At 42.0% G+C, this 25799-nt stretch overlaps 1 protein-coding gene across 1 annotated transcript; it reads left to right on the forward strand.

Annotated features, from left to right (window-relative positions):
- LOC122551459 (transmembrane protein 41A-like) lies at positions 1-25505 on the forward strand. The gene is made up of 5 exons (XM_043693392.2): positions 1-216; positions 5882-6035; positions 8327-8488; positions 18099-18237; positions 20308-25505. Exons 1-5 carry the CDS (start codon positions 74-76, stop codon positions 20529-20531), a joined length of 822 nt encoding a protein of 273 aa, XP_043549327.1. The 5' UTR covers positions 1-73; the 3' UTR covers positions 20532-25505.
- The last annotated feature ends 294 nt before the right edge of the window (positions 25506-25799 follow it).

Below are 25799 nucleotides of genomic sequence, written 5' to 3' on the forward strand. Positions count from 1 at the left end.
GCGCTGCCGGGCTCTCGCCGCCATCGTCAGCGCGAGGGGAAGAGCGTGGTCTCCCGGTGTCGGGTCCGGGTTCATGTCGGCCAAGTCTCCGGTTGGCTTGGTGCTCATTTTCGCCGCTGCCACGGCTTATCTGTACGTGCTGTCCAGCAATCTGCCCCATGCGGCGCACAGCCGAGAGTCGCTGAACGACCAGGAGGAGGAGAGGCAGGAGTCCAGGTGAGAGGGGCACGGGGGAGGAGCAGGAGCAGGAGCAGGAGCAGGAGCAGGAGTCGTGGCCTCTCTGTGTGTCAGTGTGTGAAGGGAGCCTGTGCCATTTGGGAATGGAGTTTATGCACAGCAAGGTCACACTGTCATCTGCCCCACTGGTTTTGGCTGATCTGTCTACCTCCGGTCACCTGTGCAGTTGTTGGGTGGTCATATTGGCTTATGCCTGCTCCTATTTTCTATCACCTACTGATCACTCGGGGTCTAGCTTTCTATGCTTCTCCACCCCACAGTGGGCGTTAGAGTGATGCTGAATTAATTCAAAGCCCTTCCTTTCCCTGACCCAGCAGTGGCGTTCATCATTCTATGATGGCAACTGGCTGTCATGCCTGCTGGCTCCTTTGGAAGCAGCACTCCTTCTTCTCTGCGCCTCTGACTGAAGTTGTTCATAAATCTTACCAAAGTGCTCAATCTCGGTTCTAAAGATCATTTTTGGTGTTTGCTTCTGCCACCTATTTCAGGTAGAATGTTCCAGATCCCAAAATCTCTTGTGAAAACAGGATTCCCCTTGTCTCCTCTCCAGATCACTGAGTTTAACAAGCTATCATTACTGACTTATTAACCAGAGGAATTAGTTTTTGACATTACTCTGTCAATGCCTTTGTCACCTTGAAAACTACCTGATCTCTTCCCAATGAGTTGGAAAATTTCACGTGCTGAAAGAGCTTTTCTCAATTATGTACAGATTTTCTGATATTCTTCATATCAATACCAATTTAGTGTGATTTTATTGTTCTTTGAAAGTGTTAGGGAGTTGTGAGCCAAGTTTGTAAACCTAATGTCTTGCAGCTGAAACTCTTTTAAACTAGGGTTACCCCAAAAGTGTGCTTATCAACGAATGTGTTCCAATCACTAAACATGGGAAAATGCAGTAGATCCATTAGTGCCTGAAAGCGAAAGTCATGTTTTTTTTGTCTGATGTCCACTCAAAAATTGAATAAGATTGATTAGGCAAAATTTCTCCACTTGAAATCTGTGGTGCTTGTTGACACTTTTTTGTATTGTTCCTTTTGATAGCAGCAATTTCATTATTTATAGAGGACTGATGTTAAAGGTGACTGTTTTGTAACTCCTTGGTTATGGTCTGCTCTGCTTAATTATAGGAATTACGGTAACTGTCAGCAAGTTCCCTGGCACACTATCCTTTTTCTAACAGCTTCTTAAATGTGTGCAGTAGTCCCTCTGCTATCGCTTCATATATTATTTTTGAAATTCATGGATGCAATCCATCTGAAACAGGGATTTTAAATCTACTATATTATTCAATTTGGCCACTTGTCCTATCTCCCAAATTCATGTGCCTAATAAGTATTTTACATTTTCCTTCATTTCTTGTTAATAATTTCATACTTCCTCTCTGCCCTTTTCATGGTTCTTTCAGCATTTCTCCTAATCTCTTATTGTTTCTTACCCTGTGCTTTTCTGCTATTTGCATAATTACTGTCACCTCGTTCCTAACATATAGTTGTTAACTCTGTGAAGTCACAATAGTGTCTAGTTTCTCTCTACTTGTAGTGGACTTTATTTTGTGCCTGCTCTTAAATGTTTCCCATTGTTGATTGATCTAGATTGCAACTACTTACCTGCTCCATTGCTATGAATGTCTACTGCTTTCTCAAAAATATCATCCAACCCAGACACTTCCTCAGCTTGTCTGCTGCTGAAACCTTCATCTATGACTTTGTCTTCAGACTTCCCTCTTCTAATGCTTTTCTGGCCAACTTTCCATATTCCACCCCAATCCTGAAGAAGGGCTTATGCCCAAAACGTCGATTCTCCTGTTCCCTGGATGCTGCCTGACCTGCTGCGCTTTTCCAGCAACATATTTTCAGTTCCATATTCCACCCCAATCATCCAAAGTGCTACTGTCTGTGTCGTAATTCACATCAAATTGGATTACAATCCCAGACCAGAAGACCAGATTTATATTTCAATCTCTCTCAGGACAAGTAACTTTCTTTTCATTAGATGAAAAGTATCTGGGATCTCAAAGAGAAGAAAATCCACAAGTTTCCATTGTTTTGACCAAACAACAAAAAACTTTACCATAGGGCTTCCTTCACCCTGTCTCTTTAGCTGAATAGAGCTGCCATAGTTCCCAGGGTTTTTTTTGAGTCCTTATCCCAACGTTTGGTTCTTCATCCTGAATCCTGGACTTCTCCTGAGTCTCATGGCTTAGAGCATTCTTCATCACCACTCTTGAGATAAGTAGACAGTCTTCTCCCTGCTTATGAGTAGCTGACTGACTGACTGGTAGCCCAAGCACAGCAACATTCTTCTATCCAACCGCCTAAAATTTATTTCAATAACCTTAGTGAGTTTTGAGAAGATTTGTAGCTTAAGTTGAGGTTCTAGATGTAGGTTTGCTCGCTGAGCTGGAAAGTTCATTTTCAGATGTTTCGTCCCCATACTAGATAACATGATCAGTAAGCCTCCGGATGAAGCACTGGTGGCATGGCCTGCTTTCTATTTATGTGACCTAAACACGCACATAGAAAGCGGGCCATGCCACCAGTGCTTCATCCGGAGGCTTACTGATCATGTTACCTAGTATGGTGACGTAACACCTGAAAATTAACTTTCCAGCTCAGCGAGCAAACCTACATCCAGAATTTCAATAATCTGTTGGAAACATTGTAATAAACCCAGCCCTTCTTAATTAATAAATTGGAAATCAAATGTAACAACCTCTTGGAAAAGCCTCTTCCTTCAATGTTACAATATTTGCTGATTGATGATTAGCACAGTACAAAATAGATACACAAAGATGATTCCATTACAGTTGTTTTCATATAATATATCAACGCTAGCTTCAGAGTCTCATGTGACTTAGTTTTAAAATCTTATCCCTGTTTTTGAATCTCTCAATCTATCCCTGTAACTGTCTGCAACCATATTCACCATTAAGATATCTGCAGCCCTCGAATTTAGGCACACTTGCATATCGCTAGTTATATTCACTGTTTCATCTTTGCTTTGACCTTAATTGCTGGGTTCTAGCTCTCTAATCTTCTGGACCTCCTTAAGATACACCTTTAAAACTTACCTCTGATCAAGCTTTTATTCACCAGGCTTGCTCCTTGCTTCTATGGCCTGGTGTTAAAAATAATTGAGTTGGGATATTTAGCTATGTTAGAGGTATTTAATACACACTTTATTCTTTCACATTTGCAAGGTATGGCTATTAAATCTGTTCTAGATATTTGTCTCATGCTTTGCACATTTTGAGAAGCAAACTATTTGTAGTGAAATTATGTCAACTGATCGAAATTGGAAGATGTAAAAAAAATTGAGACATTGAATGTAACAGGTTCCAAAGTGCACAGATAATTTGGTGGTCAGGCAGGCAAATGAAGATCACTAAATCAAAACATCCTTATGGGAAATAAAAACAAGTTTGAATCTTTACTAACTTTTTTATAGTCAATTTGCACATGTATAAAAACCTTGATTTCTGCTTCTGCTTGGGGCTTTTAAAGAAGCTGAAGGCTTTTATTTTTACATCCCTCTTCCCATCATTTTCCTGAGAACATAACTTTCCTGATCCACCAAGCCATCATATTGCCTGAGTGCTGTTTATCAAATCTTCTTTCAACCTTTGGCTCAATAGTTACCACTGCTGCCTTACAGTACCAGGGACCCAAGTTTAATTCCACCCTCAGGTAACTGCTTACAGTTTGCACGTTCTGCCGTGTTTGGGTGGGTTTCCTCTGGATGCTCTGGTTTCCTTCCCACAGTCCAAAGATGCGCAGGTAAGGTGGATTGGCCATGGGAAATGCAGGGTTACAGTGACGGAGTGGATTTGGGTAGAATGCTCTTTGATGTAGGCCTGATGTACTGAATAGCCTCCTTGCACACTAGGGAATCTATGATTCTCTATAGACAATAACCTCAGTTTCTATCCACCGGATTAAAGTTCCACATCTCCAGAATTATTTTCATAAATCTTTACAACACACTGTCCTGCTCTTTCACAACCATGTGGTATTCCAATTGAGGCCAAGCTAGTGTTTTGTAAAGATTCAGAACATCTTCCTTAATTTTATGTTCTGTGCTTCTGGAAGTAAAACCCAGGATCCAGTATGCTTTATTAACTACTTTCTCTAACTGTCCTGCCACATTTAAAAGTTTGTGCACATATACTCCGAGCTCTCTCTGAAGCTGCTTTGACATTGTAGATATTTCTAATCAGCCTGTTCAGAAATGTTATTAGGGAAGCAGATGAACTTGAACTTGGACTTTCTGGACAAAATGTACCACAAGAACCCTTTGTTGTTTAGAATTGGATGCTTTATTTTGTGTTTGTTCCACCAAAATGTTTCACTTTACACTTTTCTGCACTAAATTAAATATATTAACTATGTACCCATTTGCTGGCCTTTCTGCATCTCTAAGTCTGTAACAATCCAGTTCATAGTTGAGAATATTCCAAACTTAGTTTGAATTTTCAAGTTGTGCCCTGTACACCAAAGTCTAGGTCTTTAAGATAGTCCCAGAAAAGGCCATGGTCCTAATTCTGTTCCTGAGGATTCTTACGATGTACCTTGCTTCAGTCTGAGAACCAATTGTTCAGTCATTTTTTTGTCATTGAACAAAGTTGTAATAATCAGACAGTGAAGTATTTCTGTTTTAAAAGGGCAACCATTGATTAATATACTAGTAGGTTGAAACAGTTATAGCTTTCATGCAGCAGTGCTGTCAAACACCATGTGATAAGTAAGCAGTTAATCTGTTTTGGTGAAGTTAGTTAATGGATGAATTCCAGGCTGCAGAGAACCTTCTGGTACCATGGGATCTTTATAAATGTCTATGCAGACCAAACCTATCATCTGTCCTCTTTGTTTCAAAAACCATATTTTTATGTTTGGTTTTAGTTTAATTATTTTGTGTAAAACCTTGTCAAAGCTTTCTTTAAGTACAAATAAATCGGAATATACAGTACAGGACGATTGCCATATCTGCGGAGTCGGCTTCCACAGTTTCGGTTGCCCGCAGTTTACCGTGGCTCGCACATATTACATGGAACATTCCCGGACTGGGGGCTGCCGGGAAGATAAATTTCCCATTTAAATGAATGGGTTCACTACTATCTATGGTTTCGGGATTCTGTAGTAGGTCCTGGAACGTGTCCCCCACAGGTATCAGGGTGGGGGGGGGTGGGGGGAACTACTATATTACTTTCCTATCTGCAGCGTTTACAAAGAATCAAGAGAAACGTTTTTGACTAAATTCCCATCTGTAAAGCCATTACTATACAAACACTTCTCTGTATATATTCCATTGTTGAAACTGAGTTAAAGTGCCTGGGGTTGACTGAGCACTTCCCCAGACTTCACAACTAAGGCATTCTTCATCTCACCCAAGGCATTGCTAGGATCTTTAAGAACCAAACTTAATGTCATTTGATCAGTATATCTTTATTTACTTGTTTGCAACCTTGATGATATTTTTGAATGAGTTTTATTCATCCCCTTTGGTGCAGAATTCAGATATTTAATTAAGATAATTAAATGCTTCCCTTCGATGAGGATCTGCTTGGATGAGTTGTACATTAATCTAATTCAACTATGTTGTTGGTTCACAGAAGTGATATACTATTTTCTTTTGCTTTCTGTAGGTTACTATCATTTCCATCTGACCTGGAAGAACTGCGAGCGCTTGCTGGCTTGCTGCAATCCTACAGAGCTCAGCACACTGGTTATGTGCTCCTACTCTTCTGTAGTGCATACCTCTACAAACAGACCTTTGCAATCCCTGGCTCCTCCTTCCTGGCAAGTATTGAGCCTCAGCAGCTGTATTGCAATGTGAAAGTCTGTAAATATAAATTACTTCCAGAGAATATAATGTGAAGTATTTTGACAACGTGGGAAAAGAAACACCAACATTTTCATTAGATGCATGATTGGAAGCTGTTACTATTCCATTTTAAAAAAACTAAGACAGCAGTGGTTAAATTGCATGGTATTTATAGCACCGAAGCAGGTCATTTGGCCCATCTGGCCCATGTCATGTTTATGATGGACAGGAGTCTTCCCAGCTTATGTCAGTTCAGCTGGTCAGCATAACCATTGCATACCATTCTCCCTCCTGGATTTCCCCTTAAATACATTTGTGCTACTTGTCTGTACTACTGTGAAAGGAGGTCCTATCTATTCTGCAAAGAAGATGTGATTCCTTATTGGGATTTATTGGTGACTATCTTGTGTTCAGTGGTTTTGACAAGTGGAAAAATCTGCATTCTGCATTTGCAATATCAAAGTTCTTAATCATTTTAAAAACGTCAAATAAGTCAGCTGTCAGTCTTAACTTTTCCAGAGAAACCTAGCTTGTTCAGTCCTTTGAAATAGTTATAACCTCTCTTCAGTTTTTTTTTGTCTTCTGCAAAGACCAAATTCCATCTGAGAAGTTGAGGACTTCAGAGCTTTGAGGAAGAGAATCGACTGTTCAATATTACAAAGTTTTAAATGAGGACTAGCAATAAAACAGGAAGTTTGAGGGTGAGGAGGAGACATTGGGGATAGTGTCTGAGTGTTGCAGGAAGGAAATTGGAAGTGGGTCTGCTCCATGACTAAGTGGTGGTGGAACATTAATGAGAGACACTGCTAAGTGGCTGTGGGGGAAGGGGTTGGAAAGATGGACATGATTGGAGGCAGAGGGGCTGAGTCTTCTATTATGGATTATACAGAACTTTTCTGAAACTTGTAGAGATATATAAAGTAATATTTGAAAGTACTTTTGGGCACTTCTAAATAGAAGAAACCTATATGTGATATAGCAACTCAAATATTTACATGCAGACAATTACTCTGCTGTTTTATTATTTAGTTTTGTTAGTGTTTGGGTCCATGTTAATTTAAGTATTTTACTAGTTTGTCTGATATGGGTGTCCTTGACAAGAATAGTATTTGTTGTCCATGTCTAATTGCCATCAAGACGATGACATGTTGGAAATAGGGTCACATTGGAAAATACTGCCACAGTCCTTTGTATCTCTTTGCACATACAGAATCCCGCAAGGTTGTTCGCACAGACATTGTGTATTAAGTGCACCTACTGTACTGAATATTGAAGTTATTTTGGTGATTTGATACAAATGCATTGATACGGGGGGAAAAAAAATCTTTACTAATAATTTGAAGTCTAATAATTCCGCCCATTTAAGGTGACCTAAAAGCATTCGTATTTCACTACAGATCAGAAGTGCTGGAATGACTAATTCTTGTCACGCAAGATTTTCAGACCTCTGTCTTCAGCCTCACATCCTTCAATAACATTTTCATTTGAATTTACTTGATATTTCAAAATCTTTTTAATTCATGCTTTGTCATTTTTGTTTTTGTTGGGGAGAACTTTTTCCCATTTTAAGCAGCAGAGAATTAAACATATTTTCTAGTTTATAAACTGAGATCACTGTAATCAGCTAGGATTTGCTCACTTGCTAAACCCTACCATTCGAGGTTCAGTAATCTCCCTCCAGCTTGGCATCTTGTCTTTCAGGAATTTGAATCGTGTTTTTATAGCTCTACATTAATTTTCAACATCGCTATTACCAGACTAACCTTCCTGCGCTATAGTGAGTTTTGCCATTTGCTTTGATCTGGTTATTAACCATGTGAGCTGACGACAGTTTTCAGTGAGTCTGAATCCATGAAGCACCTTGCTCTGGCAATGGTGGATTATGTTCAGCTATTTGGCCTTCCTCAATATTTTTCTTTGATAAAACTGTGAATGTTAGAAAATTGAAATAAAAGCAGAAAATAAAGCAGTTCTGGCAGCATTTGTGGAGAGCAAAAGGGTGGCACAGCAGATCAGGCAACATCCGAGGAACAGGAGAGTTGACATTTCAGACATAAGCCTTTCATTAGCAGTCCTCACTTTCTCATAGAATCTTTGGAGGGCGAAATTCCGTTTAAAATTTCCGGTCTGTGATCCTCAGACCCAATGTGTATTTCCAGCACTTTGTTCTCCTTTGTCTCCTGTTTTTTAGCTGTTATGGAAAATGGATTGTGTGGATATAAATAGTTAATCATTCCTCAATAATGCAGCCTCTCTCTTCATATAGAATATATTAGCAGGTGCGTTATTTGGACTATGGCTGGGCCTCGCCTTGTGTTGTGTTTTAACAGCAATTGGAGCAACCTTCTGCTTCCTGCTGTCCAAGACATACGGCAAACAGTTTGTGGTGCAACGATTTCCTGAGAGACTCTCAATGCTACAACAAAAGGTAAATAATCTAATCAGCTTGCTTTTGAATGGTGGAGTAAATTCAATATAGTAAAAGGGAGGATAGAAGCTTGCTTTGATGAACTCTAGATGTTCCAAAAATTTCCTTCAGCCACTGCTCAAATTTGCAGCCAATTTGTATCTAGCAAAGATCTCACAAGCAGTTCTGAGATAAAGGGTGACCTCAGACTATTAGTTTAGGGATAAGTATAGGCCAGGGCACTAGGACGTATAACCTGTCACCCAAGAGTACAGTGCTCAAATATTAACTTGGATTATGTTGATTTGAGATAGTCAACATGGCTTTGTGCATGGGAAATCATGTCTCACAAACTTGATTGAGTTTTTTGAAGAAGTAACAAAGAAGATTGATGAAGGTAGAGCAGTAGATGTGACCTGTATGGACTTCAGTGAGGCGTTCGACAAGGTTCCCCATGGGAGACTGATAAGCAAGGTTAGATCTCATGGAATACAGGGAGAACTAGCCATTTGGATACAAAACTGGCTCAAAGGTAGAAGACAGAGGGTGGTGGTGGAGGGTTGTTTTTCAGACTGGAGGCCTGTGACCAGTGGAGCACCACAAGGATTGGTGCTGGGCCCTCTACTTTTTGTTATTTACATAAATGATTTGGATGCGAGCATAAGAGGTAGTTAGTAAGTTTGCAGATGATACCAAAATTGGAGGTGTAGTGGACAGCGAAGAGGGTTACCTCAGATTACAACATGATCTGGACCAGATGGGCCAATGGGCTGAGAAGTGGGAGATGGAGTTTAATTCCGATAAATGCGAGGTGCTGCCTTTTGGGAAAGCAAATCTTAGCATAACTTATACACTTAATGGTAAGGTCCTAGGGAGTGTTGCTGAACAAAGAGACCTTGGAGTGCAGGTTCATAGCTCCTTGAAAGTGGAGTTGCAGGTAGATGGGATAGTGAAGGCAGCGTTTGGTATGCTTTCCTTTATTAGTTAGAGTATTGAGTTACAGGAGTTGGGAGGTCATGCTGTGGCTGTACAGGACATTGGTTAAGCCACTGTTGGAATATTGCATGCAATTCTGGTCTTCCTATCGGAAAGATGTTGTGAAACTTGAAAGGGTTCAGAAAAGATTTACGAGGATGTTGCCGGGGTTGGAGGATCTGAGCTACAGGGAGAGGCTGAACAGGCTGGGGCTGTTTTCCCTGGAGCTTCGGAGGCTGAGGGGTGACCTTATAGAGGTTTACAAAATTATGAAGGGCATGGATAGGATAAATAGACAAAATCTTTTCTCTGGGGTTGTGGAGTCCAGAACTAGAGGGCATAGGTTTAGGGTGAGAGGGGAAAGATATAAAAGAGACCTAAGGGGCAACGTTTTCAGGTAGAGGGTGGTACGTGTATGGAATGAGTTGCCAGAGGAACTGGTGGGACTGGTACAATTGCAACATTTAAGAGGCATTTCGATGGGTATATGAATAGGAAGGGTTTGGAGGAATATGGGCCGGGTGCTGGCAGGTGGGACTACATTGGGTTGGGATATCTGGTCGCCATGGACGGATTGGACCAAAGGATCTGTTTCCATGCTGTACATCTTTATGACTCTGTGCTGAACGCCTGGAGAGAGACTTGAATCCGTAGGTTTCAGTCTTGAACAAGTGTTACATGAATTGAGAACAAATTGCATGAACTTGGGTTGTATTCCTTTGAGGTGTGACCTAATTGAAAATAATAGAGATTTGATAAGTTGTTACAGAGAAATTTGTTGGTTTGGTGGGAGCTATCCGGTGCAGAATTTTAAAGTTAAAACAAGCCTATCAGTGAAATCAAGAAGAGCATTCCGTTGTACAAAAGATAGGTAGAAATCAGGAGCTGCCTTTCCTAAAATGCTAGGCAGAAGTCAATGAATTCTAAAATGAAATTTTTTTAAAGGGTTTTGAGGATTATGGGGTAACAGCTAGCATATGGAATTGGGTTACAGATCAGCTATAATCTGACTAAATGGTTGAGCAGGTTTGAGTGGTTGAATGACTATAAGTGAGCCATGGATATTTACTACAAACCTACAGACTCCCATAACTACCTGGACTACGCCACCTCCCACCCAGTATCCTGCATATACTCCATCCCATTCTCCCAATTCCTCCACCTCCACCACATCTGCTCAGACGAGGAGAGGTTCCACTCGCGAGCATCCCTGATGTCCACCTATTTTGAACAACGTGCTTTTCATCCCTCCACCCATCCCCAGACAGTCCTCCACTGCACCACCTGCATTCCCCATTCCACCGCTCTAAATAGTGCCCCCCCCACACACAATAAAGAGTCCCCCTTGTTCCTCACCAACACCCCCCAGTATCCATATCCAATGCATCATCCTCAAACTCGTCCGCCAACTCCAAATAGACCCCACCACCAAGGACACCTTCCCCTCCCCATCCCCCCTCAGCCTTCCACAAGGAGAGTTCCCTCCGACAGTCCTTGGATCATGCCACCCCTGCCACCGAACCTCCAGGTACCTTCTCCTGCAACTGGAAAACATGCAAAACCTGCCAGTACACTATCCCCTAATCTCCATCCAGGGCCCCAAACAGTCCTTCCAGCCTCTCTTCCAACTAGTTTACTGCATTAGGTGGTCCTGATGTGGTGGTCTCTACATCGGGGAGACCAAACATAAACTTAAGGAATAGATCACTGCGCATCTAAGCCAGGTCCGCAGGGGCCCACCAGACCTCCCAGTCAGCGCCCATTTCAATTCCCCCATCACTCCTTTTCTGGCATGACCATCCTTGGCCTCCTCCATTGCCAAAATAAACCACAGTGCCTATTGGAGGAATAACACGTTTATCTTCAGCCTGGGCACCCTACAGCCCAGAGGACTCAACATTTGAGTTCTCCAATTTCAAATGACCTCCCTTCCCATCCCAGCCTATCCCCCTCACTGCCGCTGCTCCCTGCCACCAACCGGATCCATTCCTCCCACTGACCAACCAGGTCGTACCCTCTTCATCTATCCCCACTTCACTACTCTGCTCCCGCCTTCCCCTTCATTTGCAGCTCCCCCCAGCCCTGAAGAAGGGTTACACCTGAAACGCTGACTCCTGATGCTGCCTGTGTTCTTCCAGCCTCCTGCCTGTCTACTTTTCAGTATCTGCAGGCTTTTTTTGTCTCTACCCAATGTTGTGCCTCAAGCAGACATTGCACTATGGTGCATCGTGGGTTTCAAAATATTGTAGGATTTTTGGCAACAGCTGTCTCAGTAAATAAAAGGACAGTAAAAAGAGCAGTGGGGTTGATGTAGACAAAGAAGGGAGTCATCTTGTGGAGGCAGAAGGTATCACTGAAGTACTGAATAAATAATACTCAAAGTATGGTGGTGTGAGAACAGTGTGCTCTGAGATCCAAGTGCTAAGTCGGGAGTTAGTTCTGGATGAGTGACAGTGGATGTGAGGAGATAGTGCAAGGCAAATGTGACGCACTTGTAGCACGGTGAAAGTGAGTACTGCAGATGCTGGAGATTAGAGTTGAGAATGTGGTGCTGGAAACGCACAGCAGGCCAAGCAGCATCCGAAGAACTGGGAAATCAATATTTTGGGCAAAAGCCCTTCATCAGGAACAAGACTGGGAACCTTGGGGGTGGAGAGATAAATGGGAAGGGGTTGGGGCTAGGGGAAAGGTGGCTGATTGTGATAGGTGGGTGGAGGTTGGGTTAATGGTGATAGATAGGAGGGAGAATGAAGTAGATAGGTGGGAGGGAAGATGGACAGGTCATGAAGGCAGTGCTGAGCTGGAAGGTTGGAACTGGGATAAGGTGGGGGGGATGGGCATTGAGAAAATTGGTGAAGTACACTTTGATGCCATGGGGTTGGAGGGTCCTGACACAGAAGGTGGGGTGTTCTTCCTTCAGGTGTCAGGTGGTAAGGGAGTGGCGATGGAGGAGGCCCTGGACCTGCATGTCCTCAGCGTGAATTCAAGGTGGAGGAAAACCACACCTTTTCCTCCGCTACATTGACTGCGTCGGCGCCACCTCGTGCTCCCATGAGGAGGTTGAACAGTTCATCAACTTCACCAACACATTCCACCCCTACCTTAAATTCATCTGGACCATCTCAGACACGTCCCTCCCCTTTCTGGACCACTCCATCTCCATGAACGGTGACTGACTCAACACTGACATTTTCTACAAACCCACTGACTCCCACAGATACCTGGATTATACCTCCTCCCACCCTGCCTCCTGTAAAAATGCTATCCCTTATTCTGATTCCTCCGCTGCATCTGCTCCCAGCAGGACCAGTTCCACCACAGAACCAACCAGATGGCCTCCTTCTTTAAAGACCGCAATTTCCCCTCCCAAATGGTTGATGATGCCCTCCAGGGCATCTCATCCATCTGCACCTCCACCCTCGAACCCCACCCCACCAACCGCAACAAGGACAGAACATCCGGTCCTCACCTTCCACCCCACCAACCTCTGTATACATCGCATCATCTTCCGCCATTTCCGCCACCTACAAACGGACCTCACCACCAGAGATATATTTCCCTCCCCACCCCTATCCACTTTCCGTAAAGATCTTTCCCTCCGCGACTACCTCGTCAGGTCCACGCCCCCCAACAACCCACCTTCCCCTGCCACCACAGGAATTGCAAAATCTGTACCCACACCTTCCCCCTCATCTCTGTCCAAGGCCCCAAAGGAGCCTTCCGCGTCCATCAAAGTTTCACCTGCACATCCACACTTCAATTACTGTATCTGTTGCTCCCGATGCAGCCTCCTCTACATTGGGGTTATAGGACGCCTACTCGCAGAGCGCTTCAGAGAACATCTCCAGGACACCTGCACCAACCAACCCCACCGCCCCGTGGTCAAACACTTCAACTCCCCCTCCCACTCTGTGGAGGACATGTAGGTCCTGGGCCACCTCTATTGCCACTCCCTTACCACCTGACGCCTGGAGGAAGAATGCCTCATCTTCCACCTTGGGACACTCCAACTCCATGGCATAAATGTGGATTTCACCAGTTTCCTCATTTCCCCTTCCCCCACCTTATCCCAGTTCCAATCTTCCAGCTCAGCACTGTACTTTTGTAGCTACCCTCTCTGGAGATCTGCAGACAAGACAGGTGTGAGGGGGATCTCTTTTTATGACGTGAGTTATAATTTAGATTTAGCAGACTGATTTAACACTTTGAAACTGCAAAATAAAAGCTGCAGGCTAGTTCAGATAGTTCGATAGCATTTCCAGGCAGTTTGTGTTAATTGCTGATCAATTAAGTGATAGCCTGAATAGATGTTAATCACAATAGCAAAAAGCTGATTAAGTAATTGTAATTTGGATATGAATTGTCAGCTTTTTTTTATAAATAGACAGTGATTGCCACTCTACAGAATGATCCAAGGCACTGCATTTAAGTTGGAAATTTGATGCAAAGTGGGAAGCTGCCTTGAGTAGCTGAGAGTGGTGTTCCATTCCTCCAAGTTAGGGGAGCATATCTTGCTATTAAGATTAATGATTGATGGCTGGGCTGGTAGTGCGCTTTATCTACATCATGAGAGTTTGTGGAATGAATTGCAATTCTGGACAGCCACTTGTTGGGTGAGTATCTATAACTTGGGCTCAGTCAGTCAGTTGGATTCTGATTTGCTGACACTTGGTTTATCAGGAAGGGGAATTGTTATCTGGATCCTTTCTTCCAAAAGATAGTCATGTCTGTTAGGTACTTAGACCCCTGAGAACTTCTGACTTAATTAATGGTCTGAGACTGGAATGTGAGAGTGAATTAGGCAGGTATGGAGATTAGGGCTATAGGAGGCCTAACCTGCTTGATATTGACTGACAGAAGTTTATTGCTGAAAATGTGTTGCTGGAAAAGCGCAGCATCCAAGGAACAGGGGAATCGACGTTTCGGGCATAAGCCCTTCTTCAGGAATGAGGAAAGTGTGTCCAGCAGGCTAAGATAAAAGGTAGGGAGAGGGACTTGGGGGAGGGGCTTTGGAAATGCGATAGGTGGAGGGAGATCAAGGTGAGGGTGATAGGCTGGAGTGGGGTGGGGGCGGAGAGGTAAGGAAGATGATTGCAGGTTGGGAAGGCGGTGCTGAGTTCGAGGGATTTGACTGAGACAAGGTGGGGGGAGGGGAAATGAGGAAACTGGAGAAATCGGAGTTCAGATTTCAGATTTCTCCAGTTTCCTCATTTCCCCTCCCCCCACCTTGTCTCAGTCAAATCCCTTGAACTCAGCATCGCCTTCCGAGCCTGCAATATTCTTCTTGACCTCTCCACCCCCACCCCACTCTGGCCTATCACCCTCACCTTGACCTCCCTCCACCACCTATCGAAATCCAAAGCCCCTCCCCAAGTCCCTCCTCCCTACCTTTTATCTTAGCCTGCTGGACACACTTTCCTCATTCCTGAAGAAGGGCTTATGCCCAAAACGTCGATTCTCCTGTTCCTTGGATGCTGCCTGACCTGCTGCGCTTTTCCAGCAACACATTTTCAGCTCTGATCTCCAGCATCTGCAGCCCTCACTTTCTCCCTGACAGAAGTTTATTGCTTGGTGGATAAGCAAACGGATCATCAGGCAGCATGCCATTCAAGTCAGGAACATTAATAGGAATGTGGTAGTGACGGGGATCAGAGGGATAGATACTATTCAAAGGGCAAAGTCAAAGCGATAGAACAGTGTTGCGATTGCGTAAAAGTCATGCTGTGTGGGACAGAAAAGAACAGTGTTTAACATAATACATCAGCGAACAAGATCCATTCAAGTAATAATAAAATAATATTGAAGACTCCTTATCCAAAAGTGTGAAGCATTCGTAGTATGATTCATAAGCTCAAAGAAATAAACAGTTTATACTTTGCGATTTACTGAGATGTGGTTACAGGGTGACCAAGATTGAGAAATAAATAATCTAGGGTATGTTTGGAAAAGTGCATAGTCCTTCCAGTAAAGGGCAGTCATGAGAAAATATCTTGGTTCAGAGGATCAAGAGTAGAATCTGTATGCTTGAAGATTAAGACTAGCAAGAGTCAGGAAATGCTATGGGGATTAGTTAATAGGCTGTCTCATATAGTAATATAGTTGAAGGGATCATTAAACAAGACATTATTACCTTTGAACCAAGTTCCAATATAATTACTGGGACTTTGCCCATTTCATTGATCTTCCTGTAGACTGGAATAAAGGTGGTCATAGACATGTATAGCACGGAAACAGATTCTTCAGTCCGATTTGTCCATGCTGACCAGATATCCTAATCTAATGTAGTCTCATTTGCCACACTTCTAAACCCTTCCTATTCATATACCCATCCAGATACCTTTTAAATGTTGTAATTGTACCAGCCTCCACCACTTCCTCTGGCAGCCCATTCCATACCTGCACCACCATCTGCATGAAAAGGTTGCCCCTCAGGTCCTTTTAATATCCTTCCCCTCTCACCCTAAACCTATGCTCTCTGGACTCCCCCCACTCCAGAGAAAAGACCTTGTCTATTTACCCTATTCATTCCCCTCATGATTTTATAAACCTCTATATAAGGTCACCTCTCAGCCTCCGCTCCAAGGAGAACAGCCCCAGCTTTTGCTTCAAGACAACTGTCTCAATACATTGTGGAACCAGTCAGGGGCTAATGTTATGTACAATCCAGTATTGTGTAATAGGTATGATTTAATAATTTATATAAAAATCAGGTAGGGTGAAGGAAGTAATCATAATTCATTTGAATTTCTTATTCCATTTGAAAGTAACACTCTCCCAAGAACAATCTTAAACTTAAAGCCAATTGTGTAGGGACAAGGGGACAGCTGGCTAAATGGACTTAAAAACCAAGGATATGAGAGTAGTGGTAACATCACAGGACTGGTAATCCAATGGCCCAGACTGTCATCCTGAGAACTTTGGCAGCTGGTGGAATTTAAAAGATTCAATAATTTAATAAAGTGCATTGGCTGTGCAAGTGAAACATTCATCGATTATCCTAAAAACCAGGCTGGATCACTTATGTCCTTCAGGGAATAAAATCTACCATCCTTACCTGGTCTGACATTTAACTCCAGACCCAATAGTGTGCTTGACTCTCAATTGCCCTCTAAGCACCCACTTGGTTCAAGGGTAATTAGAGATGGATAGCTAATGTTGGCCTTGTCAATAAAACCTAATCTTGTGAGAGAATTTAAAAACAGTGAAACATGTTTAAAGAATCAATTCAAACGATGTTTCATTTAAAACAAAGCAAATCCTTAATAAGAAATATCCATCCATAGCTTACTAATAATGAATTGTATCAGCTTCAGTGAAGAGACTTCTAATGCTGCAAAGAATCCTAAGAAGCCCAAGGACTTGAACTGTTTTAGGAACCAGCAAAGGATCAAAGTAAAATTGATCCTTCAGGAAGGGGAAGAGTTAGAATCAGCATAAGCCAGCCAGGAACATTAAAGCGCACAACAAATTTTACAAGTGTATAAAAAGGACAGTAGCTAAACTAAATGTTGGTCCCTTGGAAGCAGGGACAGGATAAATTATCAAGGGTAATGTGCAAATAGGAGACATCGAAGAAATATTTTGTCTGCCTTCACCCTTTCCTTTACAAATCAGAAATAGATGGAAACCAAGTAATTAATAAGTGAGAAAATTAAAATAATTAATCAGAAAAATAAACTGTAGAAATTTGCACTAAAATTTGACAAATCCCCAGGAACTGATGACCTACATTTTTGTGCTCTGAAATAAATTGGTGCAGAGATCTTAAAATTGCCTGATTCTGGATGATTGTGGATGGTCAGACTATGATGGACAGACTTTGGGTCCTAAGGGAATAGACAAACAGGAGGAGTCAGGCATGGGGGAAGTGGGCTTCAAGGTGAAGATCAGCTGTGATCGTATCGAAGGGCAGAGCAGATCCCGAATGGTTGACTCCTATTTCTGTTTCCACACAGCCACTCTGGTTCCTGCTGCTCTTTTCCAGCAAGAAGCAGTATGAGCTATAATCTAATTATAAGCAAGGTATATTTGGTGTACAGAGGAGTATTGCAGCAGGTACAGGATCTTTAAGGTATTTCCAGTCAGATTTATTGAAATAAAGTAATTAAATGGGGGCAATTCAGGGGCACCAGGAATTCTGATTTATCTACACTCGCTCAAACATTGCTGGTTGTCCATTTTCTTCTCAAAAAAAAAAGAAATTTAACATTCCTACTTCACACATTTACTCCTGAACGCACTAAGCCTCTGATATCAGGTGCACCAGTTATTTGAGAAGGCAAGGAGAAACTGCTGTTTTAATGGTTCTCGATCATCTGCGATCCTTTCACTCACTCTGTACTCTGGGAAAACTTGACATCAGTTGAATCTTCAGCTGGGCCAGAGACAAATTGACCAGTCAATTCCAAAAAAAACTGTGCATTTTCCCAGACCATATTAAAGAATGTCATTAAATTCCTCTGTAACAAACTCTCAAAGGAATTTGTTTTTTACTTTATCGTTGAAAAGGAGAAACGTAGCCAGAGAGGCACTGAAATTGACTAAACAGTCTGGGATTCATAGACATATAATTTGCTCATTTAATATTGAAAACATTTGCATTTCTTTTTGAAACCATATTGGAGTATTAATTTTGTCTCTGATTTTCTACTTGCAGGTGCAGGAAAACCGGAACAGTCTGTTCTTTTTCCTCTTGTTCCTTAGGTTTTTCCCAATGACTCCAAATTGGTTCCTAAACATCACATCTCCCATTCTCAATGTTCCTCTCACGCAGTTCTTCTTCTCCATTGTAATTGGTGAGCTATGATTCCTACCGTAAATTGCAAAGTAAAAGGCAACCCCTTTTCCCTATCTCTGTAATTGATATTGCATATACTCAGCGTGTAAGTCAAACCCTCTTTCTCAGCCTGTCTTTGCATTAGCAGTTGGCCTCCATTTTTCACCCCACATATGGAATTTAATTCCTGCAATTGTGCAATTAAAATTTGGGGAGGCACTGGTAGTAATTTTTCAGTCTTCCTTGTGTTAGGAAGGGCTGCTGTCGGAGGTCTGGAAAATTGCTAATTTTCCCTACGGAAAGGGTATGATGATAAGCCAAACAACTAGACATCAGTCAAATGCTTGAGAAACTTGTAGAAGCAATACGTCAAGACAATGAATAGTCACTTAAATGCAGGTTAAGAAGCACTTTCTGGAGTTGCCTGAGAGGTAACAGGATTAATTGGGTAGTATTGTTGGTGTGGTATAGATGACTTGCAGTAGGCGTTTGATACAGTACCATTCAGATTTAAGGAAAGGTTGAGCTGGAAGAATGAGCCAGTAACAATGTGGTTATAAACTAGTTTGAGGGATAGGAAACAGAGTAACGGTTAATAGATGTTTTTTAGGCTGAAGAATGTTTTATAGTCCAGTTCGCCAGGATGTACTGTTGGGACCTTGCTTTTCCAGAATTATGAATCATTGGAACTTGGAAATTTATAACCTATGAGGCGGATGGTGTAGAACTCCAGTATAGCATTGACAAACTGGCGGAGTAAGTAGGCTGATAGGTGACGCTCACTGCAGAGAGGAATGGAGTGATACAATTTGATAGAGAGAACGTAAAATAGAGTGCAGGTCTAAAGCAGGTGCAGTAGCAGAGGAATCTGGGTGTCATAAGTCATTGAAGTTGGCTGGGCAGATTGCAAAAGCAGTTTATAAAGCACATAATGTCCTAGGCTTGCCTTACGTGAGTAGAGAGTACAAGAGAAAGGAGATAATAATATTGAACTTGTACAAGTCACTAGGTCTGCCTCATCTGGAGTATTGAGTATAGTTATACGTGCCACACTTTAGGGCAGATGTGAATATGTCGGAGAGTGCAGGAGAGGTTTACAAGAATTGTTCCTGGCATGAGGAATTTCAGTAATGAGAATAGATCAGAGAATCTGAGACTTCTTCTTGGAGAAGGGATCTGGCTAAAATATTCAATATCATGAAGTGTCTGGACAGTCTAATTAGAGAGAAACTCTTCCTACTTGGAACAAGAGAGCACGGATTTGAAGTAATTTGTTTAAAAAAATCATAAGTGGTATAAGGAGAAACTTTTCAGCAGTGTGTAGTTAGGGTCAGGTGTGGACAGCCTGAAATTGAGATGTAGGCGGTTTCACTCAAATGGGTTCAAAGTGGAATTAAATGTATTTGGAAATGAAGAATGTGTAGAGTTATAAGACAAAACCAAGATAAAGATACTAAACGAGATGCGCGTTACAGGAGTCGATACAATTACAATGAGACAAATAAGCACTTTCTGCAATATAACAATTTCTGGGAGCTGGGCACAAGGAATTAAATGGGTGAATATTGCAAAGGTGGACTGGAGTTCAAGTCTTGGCCATTTGTTTCAAGTGGTTGATATTTGAAAATGGTGGCCGTTCACAATGAGACCCTATGAACAGGCAATCAAAATATCAATTTCCTATATCCTATGAATATATGCTTAAAAATCTGTTCATTTTATCCTGTAACCCAGATTTGTGAAGCCTGTTTTGTTCTTAAGGGATGCTTTTGAGTATCAGGAGGGAAGCTACATTGGAGCTTTGCTCTGTCTCACCCATAGTGACAGCTTTCAATGAGACAGGAAGCTTTTTTCATGGTTCCTCCTGATTGTTGTCAATTTACCTTCCTTTGTCTAACAGACAAAGAAACATTTAAGCTTGGATTTGTGCTCCTTGTTGTTAGCCTCCAGTCTCTGCTGACATTAGTTGCTTTCCCGAGGGGTTCTGGTATTTGTGCAGCCCAGTAAGAAATTATGGTTCCAATGGGAGAGAAGAGAAATTGTAAACCTTTTGGCAAAGGAAATATTTTAGTTTCTTTTTCTCTTTAAGGTCTCCTTCCCTATAACTTCATCTGCGTGCAGACTGGCTGCATCCTGTCTGAGATCTCTTCACTGGATAACCTGTTTTCTTGGTCCATCCTGATGAAACTGCTGGTTATTGCCATAGTAGCACTTGTCCCTGGAGCTCTCATTAAACATTACAGTCATCAGCATCTGCAGTTGGGCGGAAAGGTTAAAAACGGGCACTTGGATAATGACCGGAAGACAAGATGACCGATGCTAACCCCTCTTTGTTATTTATGGTTTTATTATTGTATGAAACAGTCTTAATCTGAAGAAACAATCTTTCTAAAATATGGAGTTTTACTTATCATAGAAGCCTGTCTAGTAAAATCTGAACCATGCCACAGTCTTCAAAGCACTGCCTACAAGCTACCATTCAGATTACTGAAGCTCTGCTGACAGTAACTGCATCTGTCTGAGCTGATAGGTGCCCACTTATTACGACTTCACATGCAAAAGGTGTCCAATACTTGATAATTAAGTGGACAATAACATTTGAGTGGGTTGTTGTCTTACAGGTAATTAAAAGAAGTTCAACTGTGGCTGTGAGCATTGAGACATGCTAAAGTATTTTTGCTTTAACTCTAGTATGGCCTCAGCTGGTCAGAACTATGGATGTTATTTGTCAAAGACCTAAATTATGCAGATTGTCTAGATGTAAATAGCAAAAGATGTCACCTGTCCTCTGAGGGCAGAGAACACATTTTGGTTTTAGAAGCTAAAGGATTTCCAATCAAACAGTCCAGTCTATAGTTGTTCCCAATCCCCTGTTTTCTACTTTACAGCAGTCATAACATACCAGATGTATTTCATTGGTTGTGAAGCACTTTAGAAAGCTCTGGGGTCATGAAAGTCACTAATGTTTTCTCCTGTCTGGCCTTAACTGGTGCAGAGAGATTGCAGTAGTGCAAAATACCCTGGAGCCTTGAGATAACTAACCTCTGGTGGGAACTGCCCACCTGACTGGGCCATCATACCTCCTGTGGCAAAACTGAGCTGCCTGTGATGCCTGTTTTATTTTTAAGTTCTCCCTTCTGATTCAAGCTGCCATCATTGGTTCTTTTCAGTCATGCTGCACACCTCTTGGTCTTGTTTGTGTTGGCAGATCAGCTGAGTGATCACACACATATGGCAGATTACTCACTGGATGGGAAGCCGATTGGTGAGGATGTGTGGCATTCATGGCTATGTGTCCAGCCTGCTTACCTCTCCATTGACCTGGCAGCAGTGCTGCTATCCTCAGTTACTACCTGCAGTCAAATTAGTGACGTGTTCTGAGTGTCTCACCTGCCTCAATTATTCGATATTGTGTTCAAGGCAGGTGGGACGAATGAGACTAAATGGAGCAGCTGAAGCCTGAATACCAAAAGGAAATTATTTTTGCTTTCATCATTCAGCAAGATTTTTAATGGTAAATATCCCAAGTTATGATTTCACAGGGCAGGTTGAGAGGGAAGGAATCCCAAATTTAAAGTGTGAGAGAATGGTGGAGATCTATGTGAGTAGTAATTGACCTTAAGATGTTGACCTCAACACTGGTGACTGTGCTACCTGAGACCCCACAACCCAGGATATTTAAGGATATTATGCATCTTTTTTTAACAGCCAGAGGGTTGAAGTATATTTTTATTAATTGATTTTTTAATGATAATAAGTGAGCAGCTCCTGGGGTGGAACTGGTGAGAAGCCAGTGATGATGATCAGATCTGGATGTAGAAAGTGGTCTTTATGCCATGGTCAGATGGGAGCAAGAAGCGTGAGCACAAAGATAGTGGTGGGCATGTCTGAAGAAAATGTAAAATAATTCTTTCTCACTTCTCTCCCCCACCCTGCCCCTCAATCCCGGCAAGTAAATGCAGCACTGTATGTATTACAAAGGAACTTTGAAAAGCAGTTGCACACTTTTTTGACTTGATGTGGAAGCCTATCTGTTAAAACTTTTGTTCTCTCTTGAATTCAACACTTGGTTTACTGTACCTGTGAAAAGCCCCCAGCCATCAAACAATACGTGTCCAACATGGAATGGAGTGTTAGCTGGAGATGATGTGCCGTGTCATTGCTGCTCTTACCACTTCTTTGTTCACAACCCTGCCACTTTGTGATCATACGTGCATCCACACTTATACTCCCCCATCTCTCACTGCCTTGCAAGTAGCTGCACGGTTGAAACATGAGCTCCTAACTTGCCTTCCTTTTTGTATTTGATCTTACCCAATGATGGTAACTGTTTATTTAATCAGTCTTATCCTTTTTTCTGAAGTCAAGCATCATGCAGCAGGGAAACAGACCCTTCAGTCCAACCAGTACATGCTGACAATAATCCCAAATTAAATCAGTCCCACCTGCCTGCACTTAAAATTCAAATGTTCTTGAGGATTTCCATGGATAGAGTTTGAGGGATGTTAATAATATTTAAGTGTCTGGTGTGCTGTGAACCTGGAAAACTGACTGCATGTTGGGGCCTGCTACATTTTTCATCGTGAAATGTATATGACACCAACAGCTATTGCTAGGTGCACATAAGAAAGGTGGTGTTTGGCCTTCTGATGAACCATGGGGTGGTAAGGCTCCCAAATTGGAGAGAGTGGGTAGTTGTCAGGGTGAGGTGTAAATTTAACCAGCTCTCTCTAACTGACCAGTCTAATTAGATTGTTAGTTTGGGCATGGGAGAAGCAGGAACTGAAATCAATTCCTGCCAGGGTGGGTTACGTTATAATGAGACATCAGTTTGGAAATTTTAGAGTAGTATTTTTGACCACTGAATCCCCACACTCTCAGCAAGTCTGGGCGGAGTGAGATTTGGAGGTATTCCCATAATTATCTCCTCTTTGGATAAGGGTGGTGTTTGCTTTGTGCATTGGTTAGTTCTTCTCTAAAGGTAAACATGCAGGTTGAGTCCGTGATTAAGAAAGCGAATGCAATGTTGTCTCTTATCTCAAGAGGGTTGGAATATAAAAGCAGAGATGTACTACTAAGACTTTATAAAGCTCTGGTTAGGCCCCATTTGGAGTACTGTGTCCAGTTTTGGTCCCCACACCTCAGGAAGGACATACTGGCACTGGAACGTTTCCAGCGGAGATTCACACGGATGATCCCTGGAATGACGGGTCTAACATATGAGGAACGGCTGAGGATACTGGGATTGTATTCGTTGGAGTTTAGAAGATTAAGGGGAGACTTAATAGAGGCGTACAAAATAATACATGGCTTGGAAAAGGTGGATGCTAGGAAATTGTTTCAGTTAAACGAGGAGACTAGGACCCGTGGACACAGCCTTAGAATTAGAGGGGGTCATTTCAGAACAGAAATGCGGAGACATTTCTTCAGCCAGAGAGTGGTGGGCCTGTGGAATTCATTGCCACGGAGTGCAGTGGAAGCCGGGACGCTAAATGTCTTCAAGGCCGAGATTGATAGATTCTTGTTGTCTAGAGGAATTAAGGGCTACGGGGAGAACACTGGTAAGTGGAGCTGAAATGCGCATCAGCCATGATTGAATGGCGGAGTGGACTTGATGGGCCGAATGGCCTTACTTCCACTCCTATGTCTTATGGTCTTCTGCATTAGTTAGGTACATGTTTTTAAAGCATAATTACTGAGAGATCCTGTGCTTATGAAAAGCACTGTGTGAATTCAAGTCTTGACTGTTTTCCTTTTTCTACCATTCTCTTGGGCAGGAGTTTCCAGATCCCCACCATCTCTGGGTGAAAGAAATTCTCCACAACTCTGACCTCTAATTTGTCTCCTGGTATTGAGCTCTGCCAATAGAACTAAGTCCTTCCCATGCACACTATCCATGCCCCTCAAAATATTAAGATTCCCTTGATTAAATCTCCTTGGCTCCCTGTTCTTCCTTATTGTAAACCTCTGACAGTTTTTGTATAATTTGCAAGCCACTTAAATGAAGGGTAGAGGATTAAACCTAAATTGTTCATTTTACTGCAGACGCAAAGAAGTGATCTTCTGTTTACCAAAAACAGATAAGGGCCTTTGCTTTCTGCCACAATGTCTTCTGCAGCAATTTTGGATCCAACTTGCCACTTTTACTTTTCTGGTTAGTTGGCTATATGCAGCCTTGTTAAAGGCCTTGCTGGCATCTGTGTGGACTGTTAAAGCTGCCGCTTTCTTCCTCAAAACAATCAACCAGTATGTGTTCTATAAATCCATACTGGATTAATCTGAGCCTTACAAAGTGGTGATTGTTGGGAAAGAGTTTTGAAGAGCAGTATTAATTTCTCCATCAATAAGGTTGGGCTGATTTCTATGTAATTCCTTGGTCAATTCGTTTTTCTCTATCTGAATAAAGTCTCCTCCAAGTTACAATTGTAGTACAAATGGTCAGAATCTGCATTAGTTCTTCTCTGAACAAACTGGGATAGATTTACTACAAGCCCACTGGCCTATTTTTAAAGGTATGGAACAATTTTGTGTAGAGAGAGGAGTTTTTGTCCTGTACAGTGTTTCATATTCTGCCTCAGCCACTCTGGCTCCTTCAGTGGCAGAACAGTTTCAACTCTCCACTAGTAAGTCCACAGTAAATTTAGACCAGGTTTAGCTAGTGCTAAAGTGATCATATAATTTGTAACCTTTATATATCAAGAGACATTAATATAACAGAAGTTTCAGTATGCCCCCACTGATCAGTTAACATGGAAGGCCTGAGAGGAGAACTGTCTGCATATGTACACTTCTGCAGTTTGCTCCTGGTTTGAGGAGTGTAAACAAGCTGTTGCCATCTACTTTCATCCAGGATCAGCACCTGCAGTATAAATCCCAGTATATGTGGCTGAGAATGAGGACTTTTAGTTTGTATACTGTGTTTGGGTATAATTAGATTTTCATATACTTTTTAAGTGGAATCCTTTGGGATTTATAACCATGGATGGCTATTAAATTTTTATACACAAAGCTCAGCCTTTCTGTCTATAGTATGAATGATGTTTTATATTGATACTGTGTGTAGATACTGTAAACAGGAACATGGGAAATGTTTGAAAGTCATCTACACTTTTCCCAAATATTTTAACCAGTCTTTCACTTTACCAAAGGAGTGTTTACATTTGCATGTTTTCCAGTATTTTCTCCACTAAAAGTGGCAGATGTCTGATTTGTTTAAATTGTGTGTGATTTTGTTTAAACAAGTACAGCAGAATTTGGGAACCTCAATAAAGTATTTAAATAAATCTGTTATCTATCTTCATTCTTTAATTCTGAAGCCCGAGTGTTGCTGGTGTGTAGACTGTGTAAAGCAGGCTCAGTGAACAAATAGTACCGAATTTGAGCGAAAGCCCCAGGTTATAGATTGATGTGCTGTGTTATTTATTGATTAAAAAGAAAGCACAAGTATAGTCAAGGGACTTCAGTCCACAGCTTGTAGAAAGTCTGCTGTTTGAAATGGGGACAGTGTTCACAGTGCAGTTGGCAGCTGCTGAGATGGAGAAGGGCAAGCCTTATTTTAGGACAATGTATGAATGATGTATC

Source organism: Chiloscyllium plagiosum, unplaced genomic scaffold, assembly GCF_037043375.1.
Source record: "Chiloscyllium plagiosum isolate Xiang-an unplaced genomic scaffold, Cpla_swu_hap1 HiC_scaffold_7, whole genome shotgun sequence".
NCBI classification, from domain to species: Eukaryota; Metazoa; Chordata; class Chondrichthyes; order Orectolobiformes; family Hemiscylliidae; genus Chiloscyllium; species Chiloscyllium plagiosum.

Excerpts from the sequence above, each read along its gene's own strand:
- LOC122551459 (XM_043693392.2), top strand. The coding sequence starts at position 74 with ATGTCGGCCAAGTCTCCGGTTGGCTTGGTGCTCATTTTCGCCGCTGCC. Across the intron at positions 6,036-8,326 it reads TCCCTGGCTCCTCCTTCCTG|AATATATTAGCAGGTGCGTT; the intron begins GCAAGTATTGAG and ends CTCTTCATATAG. Across the intron at positions 8,489-18,098 it reads TCTCAATGCTACAACAAAAG|GTGCAGGAAAACCGGAACAG; the intron begins GTAAATAATCTA and ends TTCTACTTGCAG.